The 17,260-nt window shown below is 37.8% G+C and overlaps 1 protein-coding gene across 1 annotated transcript in view; it reads right to left on the bottom strand.

Annotated features, from left to right (window-relative positions):
- LOC135111690 (GDP-D-glucose phosphorylase 1-like) overlaps positions 1 to 17,260 on the bottom strand; it is a 164,372-nt gene that overhangs the window by 58,908 nt on the left and 88,204 nt on the right. The window contains exon 6 of the mRNA XM_064025285.1: positions 6,193 to 6,295. Coding sequence (XP_063881355.1) covers positions 6,193 to 6,295 — 103 coding nt within the window. The remainder of the gene's footprint in view (positions 1 to 6,192; positions 6,296 to 17,260) is intronic.

Raw genomic sequence — 17,260 nt, forward strand, 5'->3', positions numbered from 1 at the left:
TATTATCAAGCTACCACAATGATAGGAAAATAAGCCTACCATGGTTTTTATGAGACCGCTGCTAATGAAGAACATGATTGAATGACCACTTCAAAGGAAACGAGCACTCTCCTTGCCTTTCTGCACTCCATCGCCTGGCTGGTCCACTGCTACACAGGCAAAGTTCACGTTATTGTCACTCATTAGCACCAGCATATTTTTGTATTGGCATGTCATATACCAATAAAATAACAAAATTACAGGAATGATAGGGAGTTGAAGCAGAGAAATGGAAAAAAAAATTTTATTTCATTTTTTCTTATTGTACACATAGTCTAATGTAACCAACTTTATGCTCTGAAGATGCAGCAGTGTCTTTTGAACTCAATGGTAGTTCAGTTTTTCTAATTATCTGGTTGCCTGACAAAACCAGACATAACTGTGTGATCTCCAGTTTCTCTGCATATCATCATTCAAGGGTGGCTGCCATGTTTGTCATGTAGAATGTGTGCTAACTAAGGATGTGCATGCATGTGTACAGAATATATCTATTGAATGTGAAGCTCTGATGGTGATGTAAAGAAAGCATATATGAGCAATGGTGTTAGGAAAAATCATGGCTAACATTGCATGTAATATTATGTACTAAACTATGGGTAATCAGACAGAGTAGCGCCATATGATATGGTGGGCCTTTTGCCATTAGGTGATCCACATAATTTTGTTCATCCGGTGATGTTTACTTGTACTTAATACATGACCCCCAGGCCAAGAAGAGTGAGAATCCAGGAAACCTGCAGACAATTAATACCCAATTATAACTGAAACCTAATTAATTAAAACAGAAGGAAACTACAAAATATATACAGTGGAACCTCAGTTTTCAAACTTAATTCATTCCTGAATGTTGTTTGAAATCTGAAATGTCTGAAAAACAAAACTATTTTCCCACAGGAATCAATGTAAAATAAATTAATCCGTTCTCAGACACCAGTTCACCATGTCTTAGCGGGTAATGACCGATGCTCCCACTACTAAGATGGCTGCCCCACATCTTCAGCTTAGAAATTTTTTATCCAGAAAGGATGTATTGAATGAACTTTGTGACAAAAGATACTGTTTAGACCATGCAGGCATTCTCTTTGTCACCAATCAAGTGAGGGAAGCCTTACAGAGTCACACAGAGAGGAGCAATTCACTCACCACCAAAATGAACGTGATCATAACACTTAAACATCTTGCTGCTGGGAAAAGCTATTGGGAAAATGCAGTTGTGCAGTAGTGATGGTGTTGTGGGTCACAGTGAGAGCCACAGGAGGCTCAAGATTACTCTCAAATGCTGAACCTTGTTTGTTTATATCAAGGTTCTCCAATTTCTTCAACAGGATAACATTTAACTTATTTCAAAGACTAAGTTAGTCTTACCCTCTGTGTCTCTCCTCCAAATATATGAAAACAAAGGAAATATTTATAGAAACTATAAATTAGTAATAAATGGCAGCTTTTGCTAAGTAACTTTGTTCGAAACATCAATTACAGTACAACAACCAAAGCAATTCTGGGTATTTTTTTGTTCGAAGACCGAGTTCTTCAAAAAGGGAGATGTTCAGTAAATGAGACTCCACTGTAAAATGATATTTTATTTGATATTTTATTTATATATAATGATATTTAATTTGCCTTCTTCCTTTTACATTTTCTACATCTGAATTACATATCTACAAATATCAAGAGACTCAGTATGGCAGTTAGTTTAACTTGCATGGCAAAGAGGCCAACACTTAGCAGTTAGTTTAACTTGCAGGCACAAGAAACTGATACATAGCAGTTAATTTGTCTTACAAGCCCAAGAGATTCATACAGTTAGTCTGACTTGTAGGACTAAGAGCAGTTATTGCAATTTGCACAGCCAAGAGACTGACACATGGAAGTTAGTTTGACTTGAGCAGTCAAAAGTCTGACACACAGCAGTTGGTTTGACTTCCATGGGTAGGAGATTGACACAGCAGTTCATGCATGGTGATAAGACTGATCCATGGTAGTTACTCTGACTGGCAGGGATGAGGACTGACTGAGAGCAGTCAAGTGTCTTGACACCCCCCTCAACTTTTTCTCCATTAACTTCTGCAACATTCATGATATAAAATCTAATTTTCAATCTGTAGAACACCACCTCTCCTCTTCTAAACCTCATTTTCTTTTCCTCACTGAAACTCAAGTGTCTGAGGCAACTGACAGTAGCCCCTTTTCTATTCCCTCCTACTTTCTCTATCCTCATTTTCAATCCAGAGCTGGATGTTGTGTTTATGTGCGCACAGACTTAACCTGCTCTCTTGCCTACGCTCTTGAATCTTCCAAGTTTTCCACCATCTGGCTATGACTACAGAGTCACTCTCAAACTAAATTTATCTGTGCTGTATACCTCTCACCTAACTCCTATGACTATAAGAAATTCTTTGACTACTTAACTTCCAAAGTGGAGCACATTCTCTCTTCCCTTTTGCAGAGATCTCCATTCTTGGAGGCATCAATGTTCACCAACAGCTTTGGCTTTCCTCTCCCTTCACTGACTATTCTGGTGAACTAACCTTCAACTTTGCTATCCTCCATGACATAGAGCAATTGGTACAACACTCTACTCATATTCCTGACCATCATGGAGATACGCCTGACATTCTTGACCTTTTCCTGACCTCTAATCCTTCTGCTTATGCTGTCACCCTCTCTTCTCTGTTGGGCTCCTCCAATCACAATCTCATATCTGTATCTTGTTTTATCACTCCAATCCCTCCTCAGGATCCTCCTAAGCAAAGGTGCATCTGGTGTTTTCCCTCTGCTAGTTAGGGGGACCTGAGGAGGTATTTTGCTGATTTCCCTTGTAATGACTACTGCTTCCATGTCAGAGACCTGTCTTTGTGTGCCAAGCACATAACAGAGGTGATAGTGTCTGGCATGGAAGCATACATTACTCACTCTTTTCTCAACCTAAACCTTCCAAACCTTGGTTTAACACAGCTTGTTCTCGTGCTATACATGATAGAGAAGTGGCCCACAAAAGGTACTTAGGCCTTCCATCACCAGAAGCTCATGCACTTTATATTTCTGTCTGGAACCATGCCAAGTCTGTTCTCCAACTAGCCAAAAACTTCTTCATTAACAGAAAGTGTTAAAATCTTTCAAGATCTAATTCCCCTCATGACTTCTGGCATCTAGCCAAAAATATCTCCAATAATTTTGCTTCTTCTTCTTTCTCTCCTTTATTTCAACAAGATGGCACCACTGCTATCACAACTATCTCTAAAGGTGAACTCTTTGCTCAAACCTTTGCTAAAAACTCTACCCTGAACAATTCAGGGCTTGTTCCTCCCTCTCCTCCACTCTCTGACTACTTCATGCTACTGACTAAAATTCTTTACAATGATGTTTTCCAAGCCCCCATTGGCCTAAACCCTCAGAAGGCTTATAGACCTGATGGGGTTCCTCCTACTGTTTTCCGAAATTGTGCCTCCGTGCTTGCACCTTGCCTAGTCAAACTTTCAATTCTGTCTATCAACATCTACCTTTCCTTCTTGCTGGAAGTTTGCCTATGTTCAGCCTGTTCCTAAAAAGGGCGACTGTTCTAATCCCTCAAACTGCTATCCTATTGCTTTAATTCCCAGCCTATCTAAAGTTTTTAATCTATCCTCAACAGGAAGATTTTTAAACATTTATCACTTCACAATCTTCTATCTGATTGCCAGTATGGGTTCCATCAAGACTGCTTTACTGGTGATCTTCTGGTTTTCCTTACTGAGTCTCAGTCATCCTCTTTTAGAGATTTTGGTGAAACTTTTGCTGTTGCCTTGGATATATAAAAACTTTTGAAAGAGTCTGGCATAAATCTTTGATTTCCAAACTATCCTCCTATGGCTTCTATCCTTCTCTCTGTACCTTCATCTCAAGTTTCCTTTCTGACCATTCTATTACTGCTGTGGTAGACAGTCACTGTTCTCCTAAATCTATTAACAGTGGTGTTCCTCAGGGTTCTGTCCTGTCTCCCACTCTCTTCTTATTATTCATCAATGACCTTCTAAACCAAACTTCTTGTCCTATCCACTCCTACGCTGATGATACCACCCTGCACTTTTCCATGTCTTTTCATAGACGTCCAACAGGAAGTAAACATTTCACACAGGGAAGCCACAGAATGCCTGACTTCTGATCTTTCTAAAATTTCTGACTGGGGCAGAGCAAACATGATATAGTTCAATGCCTCAAAAACACTCTATCTATCTCTATCTATCAACTTGGCACAACCTTCCAGACAACTATCCCCTCTTTTTCAGTGATACTTAACTGTCTCCCTCTTCTACACTGAACATCCTCAGTCTGACCTTTACTTATAATTTGAACTAGAAGCTTCACATCTCATCTCTATTTAAAACAGCTTCTATGAAGTTAGGCATTCTGAGATGTCTCTGCCAGTTTTTCTCACCCCCCAAGCTGCTAACTGTACAAGGACCTTATCCATCCATGTGAGGAATATGCTTCACATGTCTGGGGGGATTTCACTCATACTGCTCTTCTAGACAGGGTGGAATCAAAAGCTTTTTGTCTCATCAACTCCTCTCTTCTAACTGACTGGCTTCAGCCTCTCTCTCTCATCACTGCAATGTTGCATGTCTAGCTGTCTTCTACCACTATTTTCATGCTAACTGCTCTTCTGATCTTGCTAACTACATGTCTCCCCTTCTCCCACAGCCTAGCTGCACAAGACTTTCTTCTTTCTCTTACCCCTCTTCTGTCCACCTCTCTAATACAAGAGTTAACCATTATTCTCAATCATTCATCCCTTTCTCTGGTAAACTTTGGAACTCCCTGTCAGCTTCTGTATTTCCACTTTCCTATGACTTGAATTCCTTCAAGAGGGAGATTTCAAGACACTCATCCTTCAGTTTTTGACTACCACTTTGGACCCTTTTATGGGACATCTCAGTGGGGTTTTTTTTATTGGATTTTGTTGCCCTTGGTCAGTGTACCTCCTACATAAAAAAAAAAAAAATACTTGCATGACCAAGAGATGACAGAACACCTAGTGCCTATTCAGAATCAAGATGTTCACAGAATAAAGTTTTTGGCACTAATGCAGATTATGATTATAGCAGAATTCTGGAAGAAATTCAACACCAAGACTGCAGTCAGACTTTATGGCTGGATCATAAAACTGTTAATTAAGCAATGATAAAACATGGATGGATGAAATTATTTCCACACAAGGGGCAAATGCACAGTGAGCACTAGGATTCACCTGTTATTCTCTCACTTTTAAACAGTGTTACCAGATCAAGCAGTCCAATTAGGGCAGGCAGTAGGCACAGGCAGGTGAATGTATGACTTGGACCAGACACTGGGCAGAGGGCAGAGTGCAGTCAGGGCTGTGTCAGGCAAGGTTGGCCAATGGACTAAATTTGGTGTGTTCAGTATGATAACATGGGATGTAAGAATCGTCAATGGACAGTTAAAGGTAAATGTATGGCTTTGTGTACAATAATTATTGCTGTGTGCAAGAAGAAAAAGGACGGGAGACAAACAATAACCAACCACTACTATTCATGTGTTCTGCTATTTTCTGCAGTGCTATGGCCTTTCTGTCTCTATTTCTATATTCCACACTCTTGAAATTCCACAGGCACGGTTTCTCTGTAAAAATCTATTAAGTGCTGGATTGCTTCCCTTGCCCACTTATCCATGATCGTCTGGACAGACATAACTCAATGCCAGCTAGTGTACAATTGACACAGATACCCATGGAGGGCACGGTGATGACTTGTAACATCATATATTTGGCAATGTGGTCCCTAGTCAGGTGCCCATCCAGTGCCTCAACAACAGGCATGGGCACTTTGATAGTTTGCCTGTGGTTTCCTCGTCTATGATGTCATTTACACCTGTGATCACCATCCACACCACAAAATTGGTAACAGTGTCTGACTGCTGTGCATTTGCCCCTTGTGTGAAAGGGGGTTAAGAGGTCAATGCTTTCAGGTAAGGTTAATCACCCAAAGAGCCATGGTAATTTTCTCAGTAAGAAGTTCAATTTAAATTTCATGAAGTTTTTGGAGATCCAACTCCAATGAAATTTTTGATTTTACTGCAAAAGAAAAAATAATGGTGGGATTATCCTGTAAAGCAATCCTCTCACCAATTCTAGAAGAGAATCCAAGACATACTTACAGCTGTTTCTGAGTAGAGAGTGTAGGGAAAGTAGAAGAGATGGAAGTGGAGGTGGTTGACAGATGCATATCCTCCCAATGAATTGAAGGCAATCCTCATATCCCTGGAAAAAATTCAAACACAAAATATACAACCAAATTTTAAAGTCCAGTCATAAGATTACAATGAGTGTTCATAGGAAAACAAAGGAAGAAATAATACAGTATAACCTTCATATATTATATTTTACCATTTCCTAATTTGTATTTGACTTGGGGACCTACAAAACATGACTGTAACCTTTATTACAGAGTTATGCATGTGGGAATGTGGAAGAATATGAAAGAAATGTATGGCTAAAAAAAATAAAATAAAAATAATAATAAATAAATAAATAAAATAAAAGAACTTGACTGAGTTTCAAAGCTCCTGTGCCACACATGCATCAATTAACTTCCTGTATGCAGTACTCATATGGATACTATTTATTTTTATGGTTAGATTACAACTTGTTTAGTATATCTTATCAAATTATTCTCCTCATAATAGTTCATAACCTTTATGTGTTATTTGTGTGCACACACACACACACACACACACACACACACATATTGATCTCTGGAATAATTTAAGTGAGGAGGTGGTTACAGCTGCTAGTGTGAGCAAATTTAAAGAGAAATTGGATAACTGCAGATATGGAGATAGGACAAATGGGCTTTAGCTCGGACCCTGTACATTACAACTAGGTAAATACAATCACACACACACACACAAGCTTACATTTAGTGTCAGACAGTAGTAGTAATGACCAGAAACTAATGTTTCTTTGTATCACGATTTTTCTCAGAAACATGAATTAAAGATCAGTTAACTATGAACAAGGAAATGATGCACTTGAGAGTAAGTGAAGTTAGTGGTAATGAATGAGTGCTTCTATATTTACAAAGGGAGTTAAGATAAATCAAAGTTGTTAGCTCTATTCTAAATATTTGAGACTACAGTATTAGGTTTTTCAAGAGTTGATTTCATCCTGTGGAGTGTCATGCTAAGAGAAATTTCATGACTACTATCCATTTGTAAAGCTATTTTGTTAAGAAACTTGCAGTGTTTTACACACCCAAAAGCATTTCCTTATGTTAGGTTCTTGTATTGATGCACAGTTAATATTTCTAACACTAGGGGTGAGCAGGGCTGGTAATGTCATCACCAACCAAACCCTGAGGCTTTCATTACTGAGCCACAAATCACCAGGACACATATAAAAGTTTCAACATGTACTCATTTTCTATGGATTGAGGCACAGGTAAATAAGTTGGAATACACTTTCCTAGGAAGAGTAGGATCTGAAGTAATTACTATATCCCCAGAATACTGTATTCCCATAACAATAAATCACTTTAACAATTTGTTTCTATATGATAGAAGTTCTAGAGTCTTTGGATAAGTAACAAGCAAACCTTCACATATCTTACATATCAAGCAAGATTTAAAATAATACTTTACAGTTTGCCTCCCTTAAGTATTCATAATTGCTTCCTAATATAAGCCATTCCTCCATGCAGGGAATTTGTGTGCTTCTTCCACCAACAATGTGGTGAAATAGTGGTATTTTGGAGTACATATAAGATGACAAAAATATTAATGGGAAAAATATTTTTTTTTGTGGGGAAGGCATTTTAGAAGTGCAATTTTAATGTGAGATTATTTCTTCACAATTGAAAACAGCTGAGATTTTTTTCAATCACATTTTCATTCCTCTTTCCAATGATATTTCTTCACTAAAACTAAAAAATGTGACAAAATTATAAAAAAAAAAAAAAAAAAAAAGGGGATCAATGTTTAAAACCTTGGGTTTCAAGATAAACATAACTGATGCAGTGTGTATAAACTTATGAAATTTGATTCACTAACTTTCCATATGACTTCTTTTTATACTATTATTTAGCAGTCATCATTTTTTTTTATCAAATGATAGGAACGAATACCAAAAAAATATGTATTTATATCTATAATTTTTAGTATAGGACTTGTTTTATGAAGGAAATTGAAGAAATTTAAAAAAAATCTGAAATGAAAAAATGAGTGGAAAATATTTGACAATATCAAATATTTCATGCTTGTCATTTTCACTTTACTATTCCTTAATTAAGAAACAAAACATATATATATATATATATATATATATATATATATATATATATATATATATATATATATATATATATATATATATATATATATATATATATATATATATATATATATATATATACACACACACACACACACACACACACACACACACACAGGGAGGCCCCAATGATATGAGCAGTTAGGTTCCATTTGAATTGTTTATATAGTGAATTCTTGTATAACAAAACACATACCATAACTAATGGCAAAAATTGGGTTAGGTTCCATGACCCTTGTAAGTTTTCAAGTTAAAATGTATGATATCAAACACAACAAACATATCTATATTACAGAACTGTTGATAAATTAACCTGAAAGAAAATACAGCATACAAAAAACATGATTTCATATTAATTAAACATAATAAAATGTGCATAACACTCACCAATGAGTAGTTAATGCATCAGGGACGAAAACTCACTAACCACTTTTGTGCCTCTTAATAATTTCTACCTTCTTTGCAAGTGTTATTGGTACTCTAGGTTGCTTAGCCTTACTGCTAGGATTCAAACTGGAACTCACTGGCTGCTTGGGAGGCATAGTTAGTACTCAAAAGCTAAAATAAGGCACAGTCTATACACCATGTGGTCAGTCACACACACAACACAACACCAAAGACAGTGAATGAAAGAACATGCCAGCAGTAACACCGAAACACATCCAAGCACTGATCAGTCATATAAAGCACTATAAAGGAAAATTTGTTAAGAGAAACTGTGGACAAAAAGAAAAGTGTAGTGATCTCTGGCCTGGAAGAAAGTGACATAACAAATTGGTATGAAAGAGAACCAGAACAGAGGAAAGCAACTCAATTGGCACTGGGTGTGATGAATGAAGATGATACAAAGTTGGAAGCAGAGAGGTGTATAGGATTGGAAAATATCAACAAGGAAAGAGTAGACCAATGAAAATTAAACTAAAATCCCAAACAGCATTTGAGGAAGCAATGACAAATGCAAGGAAATTAGCTAAGAGTAATGAATATAAACAAGTTTGAATTAGAAAAGAAATGAATGAGGAAGGAAAAAACTTTGTGAATTTAGAAGAGAAACAAAAGAATGGAACAAAGAGACAACACTAGAGGAAAGGGAATTTTTTTCTGGAGAATATTGAACCTAAGGTTCAGAAAGTGATGCACTTAAAGAGTGAAGGGTGCATAAAGAGCAATAAGAGAGGGAGGGACATGGAAGGTGGCATACACTAATGTTGATGGTTTAGTTTCAGTGACTGATGAAATCAATGAATCTTTAAAAACAAACAAACCAGATGTCATGATAATGGTAGGAACTAAGCTAAGGGACTCAGAGACATCCAGTTTAGAAGTGGAAAATTATAACATGTGGACAAAAAACAGACATGGAAAAGACAGAAGAGGAGTGATGATGCTTGTAAAAAAGAATATCAAGAGGAAAGTGTGGAAAAGACAGGAGGCTTGGTATGAGCCTTAAATTTAAAACTAATAAATAGAAGAGGAGGAAGACATTATGTTACAGTGGAGTATGTTCCACCAAAAACAGTCCTGAAATAGACAAAAACATGACCAATTGCTGAGTGAGACAGAAAATGGCTTGATAAGAAAATCAAAGAAAACAATCATATTATTGTACTAGGAGATTTTAATTGTAAAGACATACATTGGAAGGAGTGGAATACAAGAGGAAAAGATTTAAGGGGAGGTAAAGTTCTGAAATTGGCAATAAATAATATTATAACACAGTGGGTTGAGGAAAACACTAGATATAGAGGAGGAGAGGACTCATCAAGACTCAATTTGGTATTATCAAGATGACCAGATAATGTTGAAGACATGAAATATGATTATCCAATAGGAAAGTAACCATGTGATGATAAGGTTTCATATTAAAGAAAAGGAGGAGGAAAGTAATGGGATGATCACAGGAATTAACAAATGAGGAGATACTTTAGTGAAACAGACTGGAACATCTTTATTACAGCAGAAATATACAAAAAAAATGGGAACCATTCATCAATGAGGAGGGAATGAGAATATGTGTTCCAAGAGTAAATACAAAGAGAAGATATAACAAGAAGATGCAAAATAGTGAGGCAGGATAGGGAGAATGCATGAAATAAATGGAGGAGAAAAGCATACAGGAACTGTGGCAAAGCTACACAACTGCAAGAAATGAGTATATAAGGGTTATCAGAAAAGAGTGGAAAAGTTATGAGAAGGATGTTATGGACAAAATGTAAGGAGGAACCAAAACTATTTTCACATATGAGAATAGTAAAATGAAAAACTGAGAAGGAATAAATAGGCTGAAGGTGAACAGTCAAATGTGTGAGGATCCAGCTGAAATGGCAGAGGTAATGAATAAGAAATTTCAATTACTGTTCACAAGAGGGAGGATATTTGTGGGGCAGAATGAGATGAGCAAAGAAATGGGTCTAGTGGAAATCCCACTGACTGGAAAAAGACATGTGAAAACAGTTGGAGGGACTAGATGTTAGAAAGACCCCTGGACCTGATGGAGTGTCAGAATGACACTCCATCAGCAGTTGACATGGGTGATTCACAGTATTATTGAGAGCTCCTTAAATGAAATTAGAGTCCCACTTGAATGGAAGAGAGTAAACACAGTTCCAATCTGTAAAGGTAGTAACAAAGAAGAACCGTTGAATTATGGACAACTGTCTCTAACGAGTGTGGTATATAAGATGTATGAAAGATTAGAGAAGGATAAATAGATGCAGTAACTGGAAGATAAGGTGATGACAAAACAATTCAGATTTATAAGAGGGAGGTCATGTATTAAAGCTTGCTGAGTTTTTATTCAAGAGAGGTGGATATAATACAAGAGAGAAATGGATGGGCAAACTGTGTATATTTAAATTCAAAGAAAGCTTTTTGATGAAGTCGTACACAGGAGATTGCTGAGGAAGTTAGAGCATGACAGTAGTCTGATGGGTGGCCTGTTGAGCTGGATGGAGAATTTCTTCATTAATAGAGAGATGAGAATGGGTAAAAGATCAGGAGTCATCGTAGAGAAAAGTTGAAAGCGGAGTACACCAACGCTTAGCACTGGCACCAATAATGTTTACAGTGTATATAATTGATATGACAGAAGTGTGAATAACTACATGATCCTTTTTGCAGATGATGCCAAAAGTTGAGTGAGGAATACTGTGGAGTGTTGCAAATGGATATGAACAAGATATTAGAGTGGAGTCAAAGATGGTACATGAAATTTAATCTAAAGAAATGTAAAGTAATGGAATTTGGAAAGAGTGTGAGGAAAGTAAAAAGAAATTATGTGTTGAGTGGTTAGAGGATGAATAGCAGAAGTGGAAAGGGACTGGGGTGTTATGGTGAATGGAAATTTGGCCCCAGAGAGACACATTAGCAAAATTACAAGAGAAACTATATGGATGAATAGATGATTTGGAAGATGATTATATCACCAATTAGACCTAGACTGGAATATGCAGCTGTGATGTTGTCGCCCTACGAGAAAAGGGATATAAGATAGTTGGAGAGAGTTCAAAAAGCAGCAGCGAAGACGGTACCATGTATCAGGGACTTGTCAAATGATGAGAGATTGCCAAGGCTACACCTACCAGTATTGAAAAAAAAGAAGGAGAGACTTACAAGTAATTGCAATATATAAAACATATGAGAAAGTGGAGGAGGTGAACAAGAGTGATTTGAGGATTTCGGATACTCAAGATACTAGTGGACATGGAAAGAGATTGAAGAAGAGTGCTTTTTTTTTTTATGTAGGAGGGACACTGGCCAAGGGCAACAAAAATCCAATAAAAAAATATAAAAAAGCCCACTGAGATGCCAGTCCCAGAAAAGGGTCCAAAGCTGTAGCCAAAAATTGAAGGATAAGTGTCTTGAAACCTCCCTCTTGAAGGAATTCAAGTCATAGGAAGGTGGAAATACAGAAGCAGGCAGGGAGTTCCAGAGTTTACCAGAGAAAGGAATGAATGACTCAGAATAATGGTTAACTTTTGCATTAGAGAGGTGGACAGAATAGGGGTGAGAGAAAGAAGAAAATCTTGTGAAGTGAAGCTGTGGGAGGAGGGGAGGTATGCAGTTAGCAAGATCAGAAGAGCAGCTAGCATGAAAACAGTGGTAGAAGACAGCTAGAGATGCAACACTGCAGTGATGAGAGAGAGGCTGAAGACAATCAGTTAGAGGAGAGGAGATGATGAGATGAAAGGCTTTTCATTCCACCCTGTCTAGAAGAGCAGTATGAGTGGAAACCCCCCCCAGACATGAGAAAGATACTCCATACATGGATGGATAAGGCCCTTGTACAGAGTTTGTAGCTGGAGGGGTGAGAAAAATTGGCAGAGATATCTGAGAATGCCTAACTTCATAGAAGCTGTTTTAGCTAGAGATGAGATGTGAAGTTTCCAGTTCATATTATAAGTAAAGGACAGACTGAGGATGTCCAGTGTAGAAGAGGGGGGACAGATGAGTGTCAATGAAGAAGAGAGGATAGTTGTCTGGAAGGTTGTGTTGAGCTGATAGATGGAGGAATCGAGTTTTTGAGGCACTGAACAATACCAAGTTTGCTTTGCCCCAATCAGAAATTTTAGAAAAATCAGAAGTCAGGCATTCTATGGCTTCCCTGCATGAAATGTTTACTTCCTAAAGGGTTGGACATTTATGAAAAGATGTGGGAAAGTGCAGGGTGGTATCACCAGCGCAGGACAAGGTTTGGTTTAGAAGGTCATTGATGAATAATAAGAAGAGAGTAGGTGACAGGACACAACCCTAAGGAACACCACTGTTAATAGATTTAGGAGAAAAACAGTGACCATCATCCACAGCAGCAATAGAATGGTCAGAAAGGAAACTTGAGATGATATTACAGAGAGAAGGATAGAAGCCGTAGGAGGGTAGTTTGGAAATCAAAGCTTTGTGCCAGACTCTATCAAAAGTTTTTGTTATATCCAAAGCAATAGCAAGTTTCACCAAAATCTCTAAAAGAGGATGACCAAGACTCAGTAAGGAAGGCCAGAAGATCACCAGTAGAGCGGCCTTGACAGATCCCATACTGGCAATCAGATAGAAGGTTGTGAAGTGATAGATGTTTAAGAATCTTCCTGTTGAGGATAGATTCAAAAACTTTAGATAGGCAGGAAATTAAAGCAATAGTTTGAGGGATTAGAACGGTCACCCTTTTTAGGAACAGGCTGAATGTAGGCAAACTTCCCGCAAGAAGGAAAGATAGATGTTGATAGACAGAGCTGAAAGAGTTTGATTATGCAAGGTGCAAGCATGGAGGCACAGTTTTGGAGAACAATAGGAGGGACCCCATCAGGTCTATAAGCCTTCCACGGGTTTAGGCCAGCGAGGGCATGGAAAACATCATTGTGAAGAATGGTAGCATGAAGTAGTCACAAGGTGGAGGAGAGGGAGGAACAAGCCCAGAATCATCCAAGGTTGAGTTATTAGCAAAGCTTTGAGTGAAGAGTTCAGCTTTAGAAATATATGTGATAGCAGTGGTGCCATCTGGTTGAAATAAAGGAGGGAAAGAAGATGAAGCAAAGTTATTGGAGGTGTTTTTTGGCTAGAAGCCAGAAGTCACGTAGGGAATTAGATCTTGAAAGATTTTGACACTTTCTGTTAATGAAGGAGTTTTTGGCTAGTTGGAGAACAGACTTGACATGGTTCCGGGCAGAAATATAAAGTACATGAGATTCTGGTGATGCAAGGCTTAAGTAGCTTTTGTGGGCCACCTCTCTATCATGTATAGCACAAGAACAAGCTGTGTTAAACCAAGGTTTGAAAGGTTTTGAGAAAAAGAGTGAGGAATGTATGCCTCCATGCTAGACACTATCACCTCTGTTTTGCTCTCAGCACACAAAGATGGGTCTCTGACACGGAACCAGTAGTCATTCCAAGGTAAATCAGCAAAATAACTCCTCAGGTCCCCCCAACTAGCAAAGGCAAAACACTAGAGGCACCTTCGCTTAGGGATCCTGAGGAGAGATTGGAGAGACAGGACAAGATACAAATATGAGATTGTGGTCAGAGGAGCCCAACAGAGAAGAGTGGGTGACAGTATAAGCAGAATTAGAGGTCAAGAAAAGGTCAAGAATGTTGGGCGTGTCTCCAAGACAGTCAGGAATATGAGTAGTGTTGCACCAATTCCTGTAGGTCATGGATGATAGCAAAGTTGAAGGCTAGTTCACCAGGATGGTCAGTGAAGGGAGAAGAGAGCCAAAGCTGGTGGTGAACATTAAAGTCTCCAAGAATGGAGATCTCTGCAAAGGGGAAGAGAGTCAGAATGTGCTCCACTTTGGAAGTTAAGTAGTCAAAGAATTTCTTATAGTCAGAGGAGTTAGGTGAGAGGTATACAGCACAGATAAATTTAGTTTGAGAGTGAGTCTGTAGTCATAGCCAGATGGTGAAAAACTCAGAAGATTGAAGAGTGTGGGCACAAGAGCAGGTTAAATCATGCACATAAATGCAACATCCAGCTTTGGATTGAAAATGAGGATAGAGAAAGTAGGAGGGAACAGAAAAGGGGCTATTGTCAATTGCTTCAGACACCTGAGTTTCAGTGAGGAGAAGAAGATGAGATTTAGAAGAGGAGAGGTGGTGTTCTACAGATTGAAAATCAGATCTTAGACCACGAATGTTGCAGAAGTTGATGAAGAAAAAGTTCAGGGGGGGTGTCAAGACATTTAGGGTCGTCATCAGAAGGGCAGTCCGACCTGGGGACATTTGTGGTCCCCTCCCAAATTGGGAACTTCAAGGCTGGTGTAGGAGTCACCATGAATTTTGAAATTTTGAGTGAAGGATGTGTGTGTTATTAGGTGGTTGTACTTTTGTGTGGAGGAAAAGAGTTGTCTTTAGAGGGCAGGATGTGTTGTAAGACACAGAAGGAAACGTTCAATGAGGTCACAGTTGGGTTTAATGATAAGTTCACAGCACCCCCTGATCCAGTGCTTTAGACCTCACTGGGAGTAATTATCCTCTCGGTAGGTGCCTACTGCCTCCTAGAATAGATTTCAAAAAGTATAGTTTCCCATCAAAGAAGTATAAATGTATGGAACAGTCTGGATAAGGAGACAGTAAATGCAAAAAAAAGTATACAAGGATTCAAGGCTAAGTTAGATAATGAAAGATATGGAGATGGGATAGCATGAGCACAGGTCTTTTCCCATAAAGCACAACTAGGTAAACAGCATACTTGTACTGTATTGTAAGTGTGCTTGCAAACAAAATGTTGATAGAATACGAGTAATAACAAGCAGAAAGGCTGTAAGAGTGGGAGCCTGAGAGACAAAGAGCTCATTTTAAAAGAGGATTGGCGGGAAAAATGAATAGTAGGTAGGGGACAAAGAAGTGGTGCGCTGTTTCTTCTAGTGCTTACAAACTCATCCCTACCCATCTGAATCAACATACATCACCATACACCCTGGATATGTTAGCAGGAGGGTGCAGGAAGGAATGCATCTTAAAGTTTGTAATTTTACTCACCTCAGACTGAAGCTTGTATCATATATCATATAATGATATATGATTGTTTATCATATAACAGATACTCTTGTAATGGGGCCTTCCTGTGTGTCTATATATATATATATATATATATATATATATATATATATATATATATATATATATATATATATATATATATATATATATATATATATATATAGTGGAACCTTGGTTACTGAACACCTCCCTTTTCAAACAAATTGGTTTTCAAACAAAATTTTGAATTCATTATTGCTTCAGCTGTGGTACCATAATTCGGTTGTAGATGAAAGTTACTTAATTCAAATATCAAAAGACATAGCAAAAGCTGCCGGGTATTGCTAATTTATAGTTTCTATAAATATTTACTTTGTTTTTATATATTTGAAGGGGATGCAGAATATAAGACAGAGACTCAATCTTTGAAATACGGGAAATGTGATCCTGTTGAAAAGCCTTAATGTAAACAAACAATTTTCAACACTCAGGAGTTATCCTGAGCTACCTGTGGCTCTCTTGATGATCCCCAATGCCATCACTACTTCACAACTGCATTTTTCCACTAGCTTTTCCCAGCAGCAAGATGTCTAAATATTATGCTCCCCTTCATTTTGGCAGTAACTGTATTACTCCTTTCTGTGTCTTTCTGTAAGACTTTTCTCACTAGATCGGTGACAAGGAGAATACCTGTATGGTGTAAACAGGATCTTCTGACGAGTTCTGTGTCACTAAGTTCATTCAATACATCCTTTCTGGATAAATGACTTGAGAGCTGGAGATGTGAAGCAGCTATCTTGACTATGGGAGCATCTGTCATGAGGTAGTAAGAGATGGTAGACTGGTGTCTGGGAACAGATTAATCCATTTTAGATTGATTCCTACGGGGAAAATAGTTTTGGTTTTTGAACAGCATTCAGGAACAAATTAAGTTCAAGAACTGAGGTTCTAAACTCGAAAGTCGAGGTACCAATATATATATATATATATATATACAGTGGTACCTTAACTTAGGAGTTTAATTCATTCCGTGACAGAGCTTATAACTCATTTTGTTCAAGTCAAATAAATTTTCCCTATTGATATTAATTGAAATGCCATTAATCCATTCCAGCCTCCCAAAAAAACACCGCGATTTTTTGTTACTTTTTTTAAACACAGTAAACAGTTGATATATTAAACCTCTGTTTACCAAATTTCTGGTATAGCAACCCCTTTAAGGCTACTGAACACTAATTTCATTTTATGAAACTTTGCAAATTATGGGATATTTCAAAATTATTGAATGTTTGTTTTATTTTATGAACATCCTAGGTATTAAAATGAGGAAGAGTTGGCTGAAAAACAATCAACCGCATGTTTGAGAGATGAACTGTAACTATGTGACAACCAAAGAGTGACCTTGATGATGTCTCTCTCTTTCTCCATCTC

This window comes from Scylla paramamosain, chromosome 2 (assembly GCF_035594125.1).
Source record: "Scylla paramamosain isolate STU-SP2022 chromosome 2, ASM3559412v1, whole genome shotgun sequence".
Taxonomy (NCBI): Eukaryota; Metazoa; Arthropoda; class Malacostraca; order Decapoda; family Portunidae; genus Scylla; species Scylla paramamosain.